Here is a 17,896-nt window from a genome sequence, read left to right as displayed (position 1 = left end):
TCATTATTCCTTGTTCATCACCATCTGATCACATTAACGTTGCAACGTTCCACATCTTGCTCGGAGAATCGCTTGACGAATAGCTTCACTCTGAGTGTGGTACCGGAAGCATCACATCTTGTACGTGCTTAATGTGCTCCAAGTTCTACTCTCACCTCTCTTAACTCCAAATTTTTCGGATTTTCTTTCAAACGGTCTTGGCTCAGAATAGTCAGAAGCTCGACTCATGCCGCTACGAGGTCTTTTTTCCAAGAGGAACAAATCGCGTACGGATGTCGGCCAGTACGCTCCGGCCAGTCCTACTGCAACAGAGTCCACAGTGAACTCGCCCACCGCTGACTACATAAAGCCGGACTCCCTTTTGCCTTCCAGTCCAAATGGACGGAGTACACTTCACCCAGATTCTGCCTTCACGTCACCATCGAAGTCTACCAAGAGTAGTGTCTACCCATCCATAGCCGCTTCTCCTCCTAGTTCATCCAGTAAACTGCGACTTCCTTTTGGTCGGAAAAGAGCCGCGAAATCATCTTCCTCAAACAATGGCAGAGACGAAGATTCGGATATTACATCATCATCACCCCATCCTCCGTTTACTGGTCGCCTCAGTACGAGTGCCGCCTCGGAGTCTGACGCAGCTTCTTTCCGACGGAAATTAGGGCCGCCACCTAGTCGCTCAGCCATTTTTTCTGCTTACGGGGATTCACATAGTGCTTCTTCCACGAGGTCCTTACCAAACGAATATCCAGTACCTGTTCCGCCAAACCAGACAGTCGTGGAAAGTCAAACATCGGCGCCGAAGAGACCTCTCTTTCCCTGGTCGTCGAAATCTCAGCCTAGTAGTACTAAGGCTAAAGCCAAATCAAAATCTTCGCCCCTGAAAGCGGAGGACATATCTACTGCACTCGAAGATTCTTCATTTAATCTGAAATCGTTCCGACATCTTGGTGATCCTGTTCCCCTACCTGAACTCCTTCCTCGCCCTGTTCGCAGTCACTCTACTATTCCCGATTCTGCCAACTCCTCTTCTACCTCACTTGTCCCTCCAGGTCCATTAACAGGCAGTCGTTCACGAAATGCCAGCTTAAGCTCAATAAATGATCCTTCCGCGTCGCAACAGCGTATCTCAGTCGCGGCATTTCGAGAAGCACAGGCTCGGCGCAGTTTGGCAGGTTCCCCTGTTCCTAGTCCAAGGTCACCTAGTCCAGGGCCTAATCTCTCTGTCCATAATCGTTCACCTCCCTTGAACCAGGCAAATGATGTTCGCCAGAGGAGAACCTCTTTGGTTGCTCTGGGGAGTATGAGATACTCTTCAGATGAAGATGATTCCTCGGAGAATGAGGAGGAAGAAGATTCGGACACCAGTAAACGGATGAGAGGACGTCCTGGGAAAAAGAACACAGTCAAATCCAAAGCCAAGTCCGAGGCTGGACACAATTCGAGTTCATACAAAACCGTTTCTTCCGCCTTCCCTGGCTTGAATTCCAACCTGAATTCTAGTCTGAGACCAGATGCAGCTGCGAAAATTGCTGCTCCTCGGTCACGGTCGGATATCTACGGTCGGGGTGTTTATGGAAACCAGCCAATAGTACCAGCAAGTACCTCTACAGGTGCAGTTGCCTCGGAAACTGGCGGTGGGAGTAAGTGTTTTTTTTTATTAGTACAAGTTTTTCTAGGTCTGACGTCGTTCGAAGCACCGCAAAGGTCAAACCCTCGTGAAGTGAAGCCGGCTATCAGTACCCGCCCGCCATCTAAAGCTATTTCCCAGAGTGACTCGGATTCTGACGATTCCGATAATGCACCTTTGGCAACTTTAGTCCCGCCCAAACGTCCTGGTAGCTCTGCTTCCAATCGTTCGAACCCGCAATCTGATGCGGCTTCTATACATACCGCTGGAAGACCAGGAGGAATGAGGGCTAGAATCAACTCGAATGCCATGCCAAAGCCCTTAATCGATATCAATGAACTCACTGCACCAAAGAGACGTTCTATTGATGCTGGGAAACTAAAGAGTCAAGACGGATTTACTGGCGGAGCAACATTGCTTTCTGCTGGAACTACCCAGGGCGCCTCTTCAATGATGGCTATGTCACCAGTGCCTTCTTCCGTTACGTCCACCTCGCCTCCAGGCAGACGTTTTGTATCCCCTCCCCCTTCTCCCGTTTCCAATCATCCACCAAAACTTCGATCCGAGTCCACGAGTCCACGATCCCCTTCACAGGCTCCTTCCGGACTAGTGCAGAGAAGAATCCCGATGGGTAGAAATGACCCTGATACGTCGAGTACAGTGAGCAGCACGACTGTAGGCAGTAGTAACGATGGTAGTTCAGGCGGTAGAAAAAAGGATCCGCTCAGCGAGAGGTTATCGAAAGTGGTCGCGCAGAGTGTCAATTCTTCCCCGACTGTCTCCCAACCACCGCCGAATCCACTTTCCGGTCCTCTACGACGAGGGAAAGCTCCAACATATGGGAGCAACGTTCGTTCGACTTCTTCTGGTGATTTTGACATCCCATTCACTTCCTCGCCGTCACCCACCTTTGAAATGCCCACCGCCATTGATCGGAAGTCCTCTGGTGAAGCGGGCGTTGATTCGTATTTCCCTAAAGAGCCTGTTGTGCGGGCTTCTTCTCCGAAACCGGTGGATGCCCCCGTCAAAAGGAGCGTACAGGTTAGAAAGAGTGAAGATAGCACAGAGGCAATGGCAGATCTTGCCGATTTACTGGGAGCTGGGATTAAATTAGTCAGTGTCAATGGTGAGGATCAGTCGGATGAAGACATGCCATTTGGGCGCCATGACACAGAGGAGAAAGAGGATGTAGACTCGATCGTTCGCCTTGCTTATGATCCTCCACCGTCGCCAAATCGTATCACCCCGGTCGTAGTCAAAACAAGACCTCCTGCATCATCTTTCAGTGTTACTTCGAGGCCTCCGCATGCAAGAGGTGCTAGTATTAATATCCTCACGACGTCCACTTCAGGAACTATCATGGACACTGCAACTGGGAATATCACTACTGCAACTACCACGACGACTACTACCACACAAAATCCAGCGCGGGGTCCTCCCTCAGCGGGTGTTGCCCGACCTAGAAGCTCCACCCTCGTACCCGTCAGTCCAAGCAAAACCATCTCGTCAACATGGTCATCGACCAGTAGAAAAGCGAAACCTCCTTCATCCAATACCTTGCATATACCTGGTAGTTCGATTGCTAGCAGTAGCTCAAGTTCCAGCAGTAGTACGAATAACAGCGGGAAAGGCACAAACAGGAATGCAAGTAGCAGTCATGATTCCGGCCTATCACATAATCGCGGACAGCAGGTCACTAAACAGCGACCAACAGCATTAAAACCACCTCCTCGATCAATGAGCGCCAACCAGCTTCCACCTCCTATGGCTTCGTCTTTTCCGGCACCGTCCAAGCCGTTTGCGTCGCAAAGTCCCGCAAGCTCCACAGGCGATTCAAGCAGTGGAAGAGGCGCACCAATAACTCCTCGAGATGGAAGCGATATAGGAGATGGAATGGGCAATGCGCTATCAAAGGAAGAGCAATGGGGCAGTGGTGTGAGCGGATTGAGCTTTGCCACAAAACATGGGCGGAAGAGAAGTATAGCGTTTGATGAGGATGCTGGGAACGAGGGCAAGGGAAAGAACAAAAGCAAGGAAACACCGGAGGATGAGGAGGCGAGACGTAAGGATAGGCGGAGAAGTGAAGCTCGTGCTGCAATTGAGGTGTGTTAATCTAAATTTTCGAATTCTGTCACCATGAATAATCTATTGTCCTCCTTGAGCTTGGGAACACTATTAACGGTCCAGGTCCTGTTCTTGACGATGATGAAGAGGAAGATTTGCCTGTTAGTCAAACTGCTGGGGCTAGGATGAACGGAATGAGTCCGATGATGATGAATGGACCTATGCCAGGTATGCCAGGTATGCTAACACCTCAAATGACTGGAAATCCAATGTGGGGATGGACGCCGATGCCATCGATGCCCCAAATAGCACCTGGCCAAATGCTTTCACCTGCCCAATTTATGGTCCCGCCTCCCACAGACCCTACCTTCTTCGCTGCTCATCAGCAGGCGATGATGTACGCCAAACAAGCGTATCAAATGGCTGTCGCACAGCAGGCCATGGCTGCAGCAGCGGAAGAATGGGAGCGTGGTTCAACTGTTGGTGGATTCAGCAGCAGTCAGAGCATGTATGGCATGCCGCCCTCTACATCGTCTATCATGGGCTCTCCTTATGGTATGGGTGGTGGAAATGGATGGTCTACTGGGTCGACTCTCTTTCCGTCCTCTGCTTCAAGGTCTCCCATGTATGGGAGTGGCGCCATGAGTGAATATGGCGGCGGTACAAGAAGCGGAGGCTGGAATTCTTCGAGAAGTGTTTACGGAGAGTCTTTCGGTCCCTCTTCTCCTTCCCCCCGTAATGCTGGTGCAGCTAACAGAGGACGATTATCGTCTTACACTCGTGATTCTGGCCACTACCCTCCTATGCCACCTATGCCACCTCAAGGGAACAACAAAAATATAGCACATCGACAAGCTGCGAATCCGAGAGCTCGTACGGTCAGTCAACCTGCTAATCCTGTCCGCACTCGTAATGCCGGCAGTCCTGCTGGCAAGGCACCTCCCTCAAGTTGGAGACTGAACGATGCATAAACATTAGGTATTGACAAAACAAGGGTGAATTCTTATCTTTGTTTTCATTTTCATTTTTCTGACTTTTTGTCTTTACCTTGTTTTGATACACATTTGTAATTCAATCAATCATTTGAACCTTCATATTTCTTGAGCAGGGGACAGGATAATGTTTTGGAGTACATATACCCATTCATGATCAACGCTGTATCCTCCAATCGATGATTTCTTTTTTCTTCTTCCTTTTTTCTTCGCTCCTTTTCATAGCATAGAGATCGTCTCAGGAAATATAATCTTGTAGTTCTAGTACCCCATATATATTTTTTCATACCTCCTTGAGCTTATGTTTGCGCGTTACAAAAATGTGGCAATTCGAATCAGTCTTTCTGTTGCTCGTCCATCAAGTATTTACGTTCTCTTACTCATACTACCCTGTGTACTTTTGCATATCTCGAAACTACACTATAAGGCAAATTGCAAGTATAAACTACAACTGTGTAGTATTATTGAAATAACGTAGGATCTTTGTTCACTCAAGATGTGATGCCGTTCAAACTCTGCCAACGTCAACGTTCAGTCCGCTCAACAGTGCGGTCGCGAAATCGCGGGAGGTAGCAGGAGGTAAGTAACAGAAATGTTGGCTTTCCGGCCGCGGTCTTAGTCCATGAGTCACTACATATTAATCAGGACTTTTTTATGCGTCCAACCACACTCTAAATTTACGCACTGTACTAGTTTGACTTTTGCGGTCAATTGCAAGTTACCTCTTGCTTGCCAATAATCAATCCGAGGTGGGAAAATAGATGGAAAAGAGTGTTGTGGGTCGAGTGTCTTGTAGCCTCTTGTAGCGTGGATACATATCTAGCTAATCTGACTTGAGACCCAGGCCTCAGTTTTAATTAACTGTCCACGAAGGGCTCAGAAGGCCTAACGAATTTGTGTAATCGGAACCGGTATGTACGGGGGTAAAGAATATCACCAAAGATCAAGCTCGGCGAGACAACACATAGTTTTCCCTGCTCTTGGCTCCGAAATGGTGGTCTGTGACGACGACATTGACACACACTCTCTCAAGTTTGAAGATCGTAAATTGAAGTGGTCAAGTAATGATAGTAGTGCCAATTAATGAACACGCAACAACGCGCCATATAGGATTTGGAATTACTATGATCAGAGTCAGTCAGAGTCGGAATTCGGCTTTCAATGAAGATACTAGTGCGTCAGTGGTTCTTTGGGAGAGGTTGTAAGAATAAAAATGTATGTGAATACCCATGAGTGGGGAAAATAAACTTGAAACGGAGTTCATAACAGGATCTCGGAAAAAAAAATAAACTTGTTTTTGGTATAATTTCCCAATTTGGATGAGTTTGTCATTTGGCTTTGTCCACCGAACTTGCTTTTCTCCGTCATCGCCCTACGTTCACACTGTTCTTTCCTCCATATTCATCGTTGCACGGCGTCACTCCGTCTTAATTCTGGCGCAGGACGTCTTCTACCATGGACTTCCAAGAACGCCGTCCTCCTCGTGCCTCACGCCCGGGTCAACCTCAACCTCAACAACAGCAGCCCCCAGCTTTTTATGCAGACCAGGATTACTCTAATCGTCCTTCATATACTGTCGGTAATGATGGCTCTCGAGGCGTATCTTTTCAAAATCAAGAACGTGGAGACCGGCATGGTCAACTCGATGCACAGCGTCAAAGAGCTTTATATCAGAATCAGCTTTCACCTGGGAATGAAGATGTGGAGTACGGTGGACTTGACCCTGCCAGAGTAGGGAGAAAGAAGAGCTTGGTCAGACCTGATCGTGAAAAGATTGAGCCTGGCCATCGGCAATGGTATTACCGAACCCACGTCGCACAGGCAGAAGAAGAAGGCGCTCGTGTCGGAGTCCAGCCTTCAAGTGTGTATTTGGACATCTCCTTCGGCTAATAACACTCATTGATGGTCATCGCAGCTACCGGAAATTATCCTCAAGGCCTCAGGCGAGGAAAATCCATTCTCGCTAGAGAGGAAGATGTCGCCGAGTCCGGTCTTGCTCTGTTCAAGAGAGGGAATACGCTTAGACGCAAACAAACTTCCTCCTCTACTCAGGCCCCGATTCCTGATTCATCTGAATCCAAGAATCGAAGCTGTCTAGGGAATTATGCTCCTGGACCCAAAGGCCCTTGGATGTTGTATTGCTATCTCCTCACCGTCTTGGTTCCTCCTTTTATGCTGAGAGCGTGCGGTGAGTATTGTGTTGCGCTGTTTTCTCCGTTTAGCTCATGCTTTTTTAGGTATGCGTACTCCTGAACAACAACGTGCATGGCGAGAGAAAATGGGGCTCATCAGCATCATTCTCTCCCTCATGGCTATGGTCGGTTTCATCACTTTTGGGTTCACTGAAGTGGTCTGTGGTACTCCTGCCAATCGCTTTCATGGTGGCGCCATAGGTGATGATCGCATCGGAACTTCATCCGTGGTCATCAATGGTTACGACTATGATTTTTCCAACTTCAAACATCCTGCTGCCGGATCGACATTTAACGGCAGCACTAATCCTCTGATTACCGGAAATTGGGGCCTCGGGGGCAATGACGCATCGTTCTTGTTCCAAAACGTCAATCAAAAGTGCCTCGGTCTCATTACTAAAGCTTCCAATTCATTGATAACAGGGAGCGGAAACGATCTCGACTGGTATTTTCCTTGTAATGTCAGAAGTCAATATGGTACGTCGAATCCTAACACAACCGGCTATGACTCTTCCACCAACTGCCACGCCTCGTCAACTGCTCGCACCGATTTGAGCAATATGTCTCCCCAAGGTCAGGTTTGGCTGAGCTGGGACGATGTGCACCAAAGTAACCGGAGCTTGGCTGTATATGAAGAGTATGTCTATATGAACAGAATAACAGAATAAAATCACTCTACTCATACGCATCTTTCTAGCAAAGTACTGGATCTCGAACTGCTGAACTGGCTCAGCGCAAGCGAAGTCGACTATCCCTCTATTTTCGACGACTTAAGACATAACACAGACGGCCTTTATAACGGAAACGATCTTACGATGCTCTTCTACCGTTCTAATCAAAGGAACATCGGTGCATGCCTCCAAGATATCATCACAGTTGGTTTTGTAGACAGCACGAGTATTGGCTGTTTGGCCTCCGATGTGGTCCTATATCTTTCCCTCATTTTCATCATCGGTGTCGTGGCAATTCGTTTCGGAATGGCCTTATTATTTTCGTGGTTTTACTCCTGGCGAATTGGAAATTTCCCGAGAGAGACCTACGAACAACGAATGCAGCGTTCAGAGCAGATCGAGAACTGGACGAACGATATTTACCGACCAGCACCCAGTGAATACCGGCCGAATGTTACTAAGAATGGTATGAAACTCGGCAAAGCTAGGAAGTCTTTCTTGCCTAGTACTTCACGGTTCACTCCGTCTGATAATCTGCTGAAGAGTGGCAGACCGTCGACTGCTTACGGGATGCTTGATTCTTCCTCAACCAAAGGCTGGAAGAACTCAGTTTATGCTCCTTCATTACACAAGAAGGGTACCCCTCCTGATTCACCCGGGTACAGGCAATCTAAGAGTTTCTCATCTATCAATGATGGCTTCGCTCGAGGTAGCTTTGTCGATAGCCCATGTCCCTTTCCTCTCAACAACGTCGTGCCACAACCCCCTCCTGACTATGAGCCTTTCAACTTCCCCCTCGCGCATACCATAGCACTTGTCACAGCTTATTCAGAGTCTGTAGAAGGTCTCAGAACCACGTTGGACTCTCTGGCGACGACCGACTACCCAAACAGCCACAAGTTCATATTAGTCATCGCCGATGGTATGGTCAAGGGTGCAGGGAATGACATGACTACTCCGGATATCTGTTTAACGATGATGACGGACCTTATAATCCCTTCGCATGAAGTTGAAGCGCATTCGTACGTTGCCATCGCAGACGGTCATAAGAGGCATAATATGGCTAAGGTCTATGCTGGATTCTACAAGTATGACGATGCTACTACCGAGAGGTCAAAGCAACAGCGTGTCCCCATTGTTCTCGTTGCCAAGTGTGGTAATCCCCTCGAGGCGAACGACGCAAAGCCCGGAAATAGAGGAAAACGTGACAGTCAAATTGTTCTTATGGCATTCCTGCAGAAAGTCATGTTTGACGAGCGGATGACGACTTTCGAGTACGAGTTCTTCAACTCGATATGGCGAGTGACGGGAGTTAGTCCAGATCGATATGAGCTCGTCCTGTGTGTCGATGCCGATACCAAGGTTTTCCCTGACTCGTTAACAAGGATGGTCAGCTGCATGGTGCACGATGAAGAAATTATGGGCCTTTGTGGCGAAACGAAGATTGCGAACAAAGCAGAAACTTGGGTTACTATGATGCAAGGTTTGTTTGTCTCGCTGCTGCTCTCTACACTCATTGCTCATTTTCATGTCAAGTATTCGAATACTACATTTCCCACCACATGACAAAGGCTTTCGAGTCAATGTTTGGAGGCGTAACTTGTTTGCCCGGTTGTTTCAGTATGTATAGGATTAAAGCACCCAAGGGCGACTCTGGATATTGGGTTCCTGTTCTCGCCAATCCTGATATCGTTGAGCACTATTCCGAAAACGTCGTGGATACCCTGCACAAAAAGAACCTCCTACTGCTCGGAGAGGATCGATATTTGACCACCTTGTTGCTCAAAACATTCCCCAAGCGGAAGAACATTTTTTGTCCTCAAGCCGTTTGTAAAACTGTCGTCCCTGATACTTTCCGCGTGCTCCTTTCACAGCGTCGTCGATGGATCAATTCGACCGTTCACAACTTGGCAGAATTGATATTGGTTCGGGATCTGTGTGGTACTTTCTGTTTCTCCATGCAGTTCATCGTTGGTATGGATCTGGCTGGTACACTGGTGCTACCGGCTGCTATCAGTTTCACATTGTACCTTATCATTGAGTCTATCGTCCCAAATCACCCCAACACCACCATACCTCTAATTCTGTTGGCCATCATTCTTGGTCTTCCGGGTCTTCTCATCGTTGTCACTTCGCGCAAGGTTGCGTATGTAGGATGGATGGTGGTGTATCTCCTCACATTGCCCCTCTGGAACGGTCTCCTCCCCGCTTATGCTTTCTGGCACTTTGATGACTTTTCATGGGGTCAAACTCGTATGGTTTCCGGCGACAAGGGTGGTAATCATGGTGATAAAGAGGGAGAGTTTGATTCAACACATATCGTGATGAAGAAATGGGCCGAGTTTGAACGTGAGCGTCGGTGGAAGAGTGGCACTCAATCGAGGGATTCGAATTCCTACGAGAAGAAGTATGCTTTTACTGCGACTCACTCGGGTTTTGATGTACTGACATGTTATAGGGCCGACAGTAACCGCTACTCCTTGGTTACCGATTCGGACACTTTCCATCCACCTTCGAACAACGGATTTGATTCGAGTACGATCGAAACGGCGTCTTATGCCTCTCCACGTCAACGTCATGACAGCAATGCGCTTCTTATGCTCCCGGCGCCTTTATCAGTCAATCGACAACCTCAACCTCAACCCATGGCTTCTTCTTCGTCTTCATCTGTTGTAGGTCCACGGTCCAGCGAAGATCACCAATACAACGATAATACTTCAAGCTCCAATCTTCGCTTGGTCCCGAGCTTCCAATCTCAGTCTGACCAACAACATTACACCGATTATGATGCGCCACCTTCAGGCATTGCACCTCCGTCACGCTACTCTTCTCCTGTTGCTCGTCCAATGGAATCACCACAACCCCGGAACAACTTGAGAAGTCCTACGGGCTTCAGCGACGTATCCAATCCATTCTCAACGGCATCACCAGTTTCTTCGGATCATGGCTACACTGCTGAACCTGAGGAAATGGTTTCTCCTGGCTATGCACCCGGTAGGCCAGGTGGACGAGCTGCTGGAGTGCGGCTTACGGATGGCGGACCAGTACCTGGACCGGAAGGTGTGCGGCGAGTAGCGAGGCCGTCGGGTCGACGTCCGCAGTCGCAGAATAGATATTCAAGGAACTCGACCGCCTTCAGTCTACCTCCAGGTGCCGCGCCGCCTCAACCAAATTATAGTGGTTCGACAGGTTTCAATTAATGACATGAGTTTCGGACTAGCTTTGACAATCTTTCTCGTCTCTTCCTTCTTCGCATGCAAGTACCCACGTCGAGTTATCTAGTTTTCCTCAATTTGTGTCAAGTTTTGCGGACAATAGACTTATTTTTTGACATTCTTGATTTATGTTATGATCATTTTGTTTTCCCTTCTTATCAGCGTACTTTTCAGAGAGTATCCTTGGGTTGGGGCATATTCTTTTCAGAGACACTCTTTTTTGATTTTGGATAACTCTTTTTTGGCTCTCAAGCATGCTTCACAATTATGATACCTGGCGCCCTTCCTTCCCGTCTCAATTCACATTACCGTATATTGTAATGCCACTATGAAATGTACCGAGTTCAGTTTAAGTACATGGAAAATGTAAAGCCATGACTTTACCTTGAAGCTTCCAAAATCGATCATTGTAACTTTCACACACTCATCAGGGTTCGTGCAACTCTTGTTAGACGCGCTTTCTCCTCTCCTCTGCAGACAATGGCGACTAGTTCTTCACCAATCACACAGGTTTCACAGACGCCAGCTCATGTTAATCTTCATCAACCACAGCTTTTAACGAGGCTGTTGCTTGACCTTCGTGGAAAACGTTATGAAGTCGATCGAGAGACCATTATGAACCTGCCCGAATCGGTTTTGCTTTGTTTGTTCCCGAATGGACTCGTTCTGAGCCGTCAGAGTGCTGCCCTGGATGGAGGTGATGAAGACGAGGAGGATGTCTATGCTGTGGATGTATGTTGCCTCCGAGTACAAAGTAAAGACCGCGACCGCTGACCTCTGAAGACATCTTTTTTCCTGTCAGTTTGACCCAGACTGCTTTCAATTCGTTCTCTCCTTCTTCCGCACTGCCTCAGAAACCTTCTATGGCACCGACACCTTCCCAGGCCTGTTCGCGGCTCAACAACACCTACTCGACGCCTCTCCAAACGACTTTTCCAACCCACCACCGTCGCAGAACCCTCTGATTTCAAAACAAGCAATCATCGTTCTCCGCGAAGAGCTCGAGTACTTTTCGATTCCGCCAAAAGATGGCTCAGTGAAGATTGACCAGAACGGACTTGCGGGAGAGGCGTTGGCTAATATTAAACGGAGATGCGGAGATTATCTAATGGAGAAGAAGAGTATCTTTACGGCGTTGCAGAGGAATGTGAACAAGGAGAATAATGTGGCGGAGCAGCATTTGATTGATATGCTTTGCATGAGGTGGGCTTTATATTATTTCATCGGAAATTTGAAGAAGTGATCTGACCGGGATTCCCGTAATTGTTATATTCTTACAGTGGGTTCGACCGCGAAGATGAATGGGGATTCAGAGCGTTGGAACCTTCACGGTGTTGCATATCCTCAATAGCACTAGTCCTTCTGAAAACTGGGATCACGCATCACCCTGGAGGTGAGAAGGCCGTTGAGGTAGACTATCAGCAAATGGCTACCGCTCAAAAACTTCTCTTGTTCTGGAGGAAGCCCGCGGTGTGTATCATTGGTTTGCCTGGATGTAATCTTACACATAACTTAAAATCATTTCACTCTGCAGCGGAAATGCTGGTGGGATGGTCTTGATATTGAGCTACCGCCTTCTGGCAATGATGAGGGTAGGATTATCAAGCTATGGGCCCGTAGAGTCTGGACATTGGAGCTCAGTCTGGTATGACCTGATCGTTGACCATTTATCGTCGTCTTTGGTACTTATGCGCGCTCTCGTCTCCAGATTTGATGACCTTGTATCTACTGCCCGAGTGCTCGACCGACTTCGATTGTTGATTCTGTCTAACTTTCAACCTGAGTTTACGAACATCCCTCACCTACAATTATCTTTCGTTTCTACATGCATCGGATACGACTCGGATACCCATAATAATATCTGTCATCTTACCTTTTTTCGCCGCGTATACACAATCATCATCATTCATTATATCTTCATCTGAGTTGCGGCGAATATGCATGGGCGCTAATGAGTGCGCTCCTTTATTTTCCATTTTCAATCATACGTTTCTGCTAGGGAAATTCGATCTCAATGATTACAGTACAACCTTTATGGATAGGAACATTGTAAGGTCCATATAATGCTCATTCGGTCACCCTACGAGTACTCCGGCAGGACCAGCTCGGCCTCAAGCACTTCAATCAGGCATTTGAATTCCCTAGAATCCCGTGCTTGTTGATTATATTCTGTGTAGGCTTCAACAGATTCAATGTGGCTTGGATCATTCAATGATCACGAACGATGAGCGCGGACAGCAGCAACTGGCGCAGGCGACAGGATAAGTGACAAAAATCTGCACTAGTTTATAATGCACATATTGCGGTTGCTCAAACCTTTGCGGACTCGTTGGTCGCAACTCGCTTGCTCCGCACACTCGACTCAACCTTAGCTTCTGCGTTACCTTAACGAGGATTACGACGAGAGAAGATGATAAAGAATTTTCCGTGTGAGTTTTATCCTCATGCAAAGCAAAGGATCTTCATGTCATTTATGAGGACCCCGGAAGCTCCTACCAGACCCCATCCGAATTAGCGTACTTTAGGACCCAATTTTGCCATTTTCCTTGGCCGAAATTAGCGTACTTTAGGCCTCAGAAGGCTCAATCCCTGTCCGAGATAGCGTACTTTGGGTATCTATTGGCTGACTTGGTGGCCCAATGGACGTAGGTGGAGCTCTGGCACCAGAGTTTGGGTAAAGAAGCTCAGAAGAGCTCCGGATGCAGCGATAATAGTCAAAAAAAATGGACAGAAAGATGATTCCAGGCTTGGGGAAGAAAATTCGGTATTTTCAGAGCAATTTTTACGATTTCACGTGACATTCCTTATCCGAATTAGTGTACTTGAGGCCTGCTTGGGGCCAAAATCGTAGCGTACTTGAGGCCGCCTGGGCGGGTGGGGTTTGGCAGGAGCTTCCGGGGTCCTCATTTATGTAAAAGCTGAAAGGTCTCGGGTCTTTCTCAAAGCCGTTCTCTTTCATCGTCTACACATCGATGGGCATGTTGTTTCTCAGCTCTGCTGAAACAGTTCTTGCCCAAGCACCCGTGAACGATGTTGTCTCTTGGCCTTCGGGCCTACTTCTCCTAGCCAGTATCCTGTATGCAGCGCTGGGAACCTCCCCTGATCGATTATGGGAAATCGAGCCATCTTCTGGCATCTTCTTGTTTTCCGGCTTACCAAAAATTTCTATCCCCCTGATGCAACGGGTTACCTGGGCATCAAATGCGTGTCATTTTGTGCCAGGTGTACGCTCTGCTAATGGAGTTTCCAATTTCTGGATTCGGGCAGAAAATGTTACTGCTTCTGCGCGCGCAGAGGCTTTGCAAAAGGCTCTGAGTCTTTTACAGTGTGTATCATGGGATATCAGAGCAGAGGCTGTTCGGGAGTTGAAACTCGATACCAAAATCTGGAAACTCTCGCCGGAGGGCTTGATTTATCCCACTAGCCAAGTGGCATTTCGTCCCAACGCCAAACCTCTTATATCCACACCTGATATTAAACTTCCATCGCTATCGATTCCTCTCGCATGGGATTTCCTTCTATTCGCCGCTATCGAATACCATGCAATTCAACACTGGGTGGTTGAAGTACGCCGCAAAGAACATATTTTCTCTACATATGGGATGCCATTCCATTCCGTTGTCAATGTAGACAGCGAAGAGGACGCTCTAGTAGTCGTAGCTGCACAGATGGTTCGTCGTCCACATGGACAAAGTTCTCTCCGCGCTCGAGCCCGGGAAATCATGGATCCACAAACAGAACACTTTTTCCTCGACCTTGACGCTATTGATCTTGACGTGCCCATTTGTTCTATCGATTTTCACGCTTACGCACCAGAGCGTTCGAAAGTGTCTGCTTCCCTTCGGGAACTCGCTCACTCCTATTACGCGGTAGCACAGCATATCAGACGGCATGTTCCTCGCAATAATTGTGATATGACTGGCCATATTGCGAGAATCAACTTTGGACAAACGCTATGGGTCGCGCTACTGGGAGGTGCGGTTTTAGACAATGGTCGAATGACTTTTATTAACCTCCCTGAGACGAGAGCGAACTGGAAAGTGTCTGCCGATCATGCATACTTGACGCGTGTGGAGTCGGTTCTTGCGCAGTTGGAGTCGGTCGCCAACACACCGGCATTTGAATCCACTGTTACTGGTGCCGGTGGGATCTCTCGTGGTACTGCCATGCCATTCCTTGTTGCAGGACTTATTGGACAAATGATCATATGCTATTTCCTCAGTGTCGGTACAAGCGCAGGCGTATGGACTAGTGTCATCCTAGCAAACTCGCTATATGCTGGAAAATTGCACGACTGGCATAGTATCTATTTCGGAAAATCTGACTCTTCAAGCCAACCTGGGCTCAAACTGCGTGTTCCGGATATGAAGACAGATTGGATGTGTATAGCAACTTTTGATCGTTCATCACCGAAGGAAGGGTTACTCCGCCAAGGGTTTCTGTTGAATATTCTTGGACTCACCGCCGCTCTTCTTGGTGCGATTTTCCAATCTCAAACACGGGATGCTCTAGGTTTCAGTCCATTTACTCCTACCCCCAGCTGGGTTGTGTATACCTCAATCGCTCTCTGCGTTGGGACGAGCGCTTTCATTGTATTGATGTTGGTCTTACAGTACATCAGAGAGAAGACGTGGACGGAGGATGCAATGTTTCCTACGAGGGTCATGGCGTATACTACACTATCAGCTTCCTTGATCGTCGTCGCCCTCGCCATTCTATTCAGAGTCCGAAATATGCCAGAACTTTGGCCTATCCTTGATGCCTTGACGTGGATATCGGGTTTACCGTTGGGGACAATAGAGAATGGAAGACTGTTTTCGGTGGATGACAATATTTTGCATCTAGTGCTGCTGAATAGATGGATGATGGGTGCTGTGGCGAGTGCAGTTGGGAGTAGCGGAAGGATGTAATGATGTGGGTCTTCTTCTTGAAAGAAGTTCTGCTCGATGTTCAATTTTTCTGTTCATTCGTCTTAGGTTATAGCAGTACAGTGCGTACTGTTGATTCCCTATAAAAGCTTTCATTTCGAGCAGCAGATTTTAAGAAACAGTATGTATGTTGACAGAATATACTCCAATTCGACGCTTAGGAAGGCTTTCTAGCATTCCGCAATGACAAGTGACTGCGTGCCTAGTGGATGACGGGAACATTCGGAACGTTTACTCTCATTTTCTCCAGGGTGTCCTTCTCTGTCTGGCTGAACTTTGGTTTCACATTGTACTTCTTCGCCATCATGTCTAACGGTTTCTGCCAAGACACATTGGCCGTCTGTCCTGCTGAAGTTTCTCTAAAGTCCTTCGCATACGCCAGCTCTCCGCTTGCCCAAGCTGCGTCTATGACAACTTGGAGATCCTGAGACCGAGACGTCCTCGATCCCAAAAGAGAGCCTACGGCATTGTTGATTTTGTCGGTGACATGATCGTAGGGACCCTCGATAGTCAAATCAACATGGGCTTCTTCATGGGCTGTCGAGAGATCCAAGGCAAAGTACAAGCCGAATCGCCTGGACAACATAGCTGTCCAATAAGCATGCCTGAGAGCATTCTTTCTCGGGAGATCAGTGCTTATAAGCTCCTTGTGGAAGTCCCTAGCCTTGTTGTTGAAATCCCTGATTTCGAAGGCCACAGAAACAAACATCATGTTGTAGTAGTCAAAGAGCACACTGATCTCTTCTGGTGAGCAGGGAAGAAATGGGATGAAGAACCAGTAAGGTGCTTCATGAACAAACTTCCAGGCTGCAAGATCTTCTCGAGGAATCTTGTTAAGTTGTCCTATGTTTTTTCTGTGGTGGAGAACCCAATCCTTGATATAGGTTTCAAAGTTTTTTTGAGTAATGTCTGGGAGGAGTGAAACCACATCAAGATTAACATCAGAAATGTAGTACTTCCCATTGTTTGGCTTGATGACCAGCTCATTGCTCTTCTCTAAATCACTACTGTGAACATAGAAGCTGGAGGTACCAAATGAACCGATTGGTATATCGTCATATCCTGCCTCAATCTGATTTCCATTAAGGAAGACATCGATGGTTGTTCCAGACTCCCTTCTGTGTTGAATCTTCATTATACAATTTCCTATTCCTAACAGCTCTTCCCTGACTGTGAAAATGATCTTGGACCAAGAAGCACCCCCCTCTATGGAGAGGTATGGATTCCCCTTCCTGAGACTATCCTCCAGGCTCCCACCATTATAGGATGAACCAGAAGAGAGTCCGACAGCATATACAGAATTCTCCTGTTTCACGTATCCATTGTTATCTTTGAAAACCAAAGCAGCATCAGAGAAATAGTAATTCCCTTGTTCTCCCAGTGACAGTGAGATGGATAACGTGTTCTCTCCTGTCAATGAAGATAGGTGCAACGAACCCAGATTCTGGGCCTCGAATTTGGTTGTGGTATTGGAATATCTCGGAAAGAGCAATCGGTTGTTCAGACTGATGTCGACGATGCCTCCAGTAGCTTCCCTCATGTGATTTAAAATCAACTCCATAGTTCCGTTCCTTTCCCCATCCATGGAGTAAGGAATAGAGAAGATAATATCAATGGTTCCACCGTAATTTTTCAGAGCCAAGTAATTCCTTCCTGGCCTGTAGTTGTCCTCGATCGACACATTATCATAAATGATAGCGGGGACGGACAACGACGTTGTCATGCCCTGACCACAACCAACCAGTCCCAGCACCATCCCACATGCTTCCTTACACCTCCCCAAGACATCCGACCTCCCCAAGACAGGACCACGGGTACTACGCACCTCCCCAAGACAGGACCACGGGTAATACGCACCTCCCCAAGACTATCCTGACAACCTCCCGACACGCGTACGAAACTCCTTAGCACCAGCCCCATTAAGTACAAATCTCGATCACCTGTCTCCTTCGACTACTGCCTCATGTCCCTAGGTTCCGATGTTCCCTTGTTCACTTCCCATACCTATTTAAGTAGCTCCGTAACGTCTCCAAGCGCCAGCTTGGTATATTTTGAACACACACCCTTTTGCATAGGTCCAGTCCCTGTCCCTTTGTACCTGCTAACCATACGGATTTCTCTTTCCTCTCTATTTCTCTACCTCTGTTTCTCTCTACTTCTGTCTATTGTCTCTCTGATCGTCGGTACGATCGAATATACGCTTTTACTTC

At 47.6% G+C, this 17,896-nt stretch overlaps 5 protein-coding genes across 5 annotated transcripts; 4 read left to right on the top strand and 1 right to left on the bottom strand.

The window, feature by feature from the left end:
- Positions 1-226: 226 nt before the first annotated feature.
- C8R40DRAFT_1171486 (uncharacterized protein) lies at positions 227-4,659 on the top strand (the record flags this gene model as incomplete). The annotated part of the gene is made up of 3 exons (XM_046231706.1): positions 227-1,637; positions 1,692-3,727; positions 3,787-4,659. The coding sequence occupies 3 exons, from the start codon at positions 227-229 to the stop codon at positions 4,657-4,659; spliced, it is 4,320 nt and encodes a 1,439-aa protein (XP_046085470.1).
- A 1,476-nt stretch (positions 4,660-6,135) lies between these two features.
- Positions 6,136-10,743, top strand: C8R40DRAFT_1047367 (glycosyltransferase family 2 protein; the record flags this gene model as incomplete). Its single annotated transcript, XM_046224437.1, has 6 exons — positions 6,136-6,541; positions 6,596-6,868; positions 6,918-7,509; positions 7,570-9,026; positions 9,080-9,950; positions 10,002-10,743. 6 exons carry the CDS (start codon positions 6,136-6,138, stop codon positions 10,741-10,743), a joined length of 4,341 nt encoding a protein of 1,446 aa, XP_046085469.1.
- Positions 10,744-11,238: 495 nt separating this feature from the next.
- Positions 11,239-12,409, top strand: C8R40DRAFT_1047204 (uncharacterized protein; the record flags this gene model as incomplete). Its single annotated transcript, XM_046224426.1, has 4 exons — positions 11,239-11,490; positions 11,561-11,961; positions 12,039-12,228; positions 12,293-12,409. 4 exons carry the CDS (start codon positions 11,239-11,241, stop codon positions 12,407-12,409), a joined length of 960 nt encoding a protein of 319 aa, XP_046085468.1.
- Positions 12,410-13,638: 1,229 nt separating this feature from the next.
- Positions 13,639-15,883, top strand: C8R40DRAFT_1108571 (uncharacterized protein). Its single transcript, XM_046228262.1, has one exon. It carries the CDS (start codon positions 13,731-13,733, stop codon positions 15,666-15,668), a length of 1,938 nt encoding a protein of 645 aa, XP_046085467.1. The 5' UTR covers positions 13,639-13,730; the 3' UTR covers positions 15,669-15,883.
- A 482-nt stretch (positions 15,884-16,365) lies between these two features.
- Positions 16,366-17,400, bottom strand: C8R40DRAFT_1008954 (uncharacterized protein; the record flags this gene model as incomplete). Its single annotated transcript, XM_046222831.1, has 1 exon — positions 16,366-17,400. A coding segment is annotated over one exon (1,035 nt), but the record flags the coding sequence as incomplete, so codon positions are not given.
- Between the last annotated feature and the right edge of the window lie 496 nt (positions 17,401-17,896).

This window comes from Lentinula edodes (genome assembly GCF_021015755.1).
Source record: "Lentinula edodes strain Le(Bin) 0899 ss11 chromosome Unknown C8R40scaffold_21, whole genome shotgun sequence".
In the NCBI taxonomy this organism is placed as follows: Eukaryota; Fungi; Basidiomycota; class Agaricomycetes; order Agaricales; family Omphalotaceae; genus Lentinula; species Lentinula edodes.
This window is presented reverse-complemented; position numbering and strand designations above follow the sequence as displayed.

Bases quoted from the DNA above. Each gene is read 5' to 3' on its own strand.
- C8R40DRAFT_1108571 (XM_046228262.1), top strand. From the start codon at position 13,731: ATGGGCATGTTGTTTCTCAGCTCTGCTGAAACAGTTCTTGCCCAAGCA.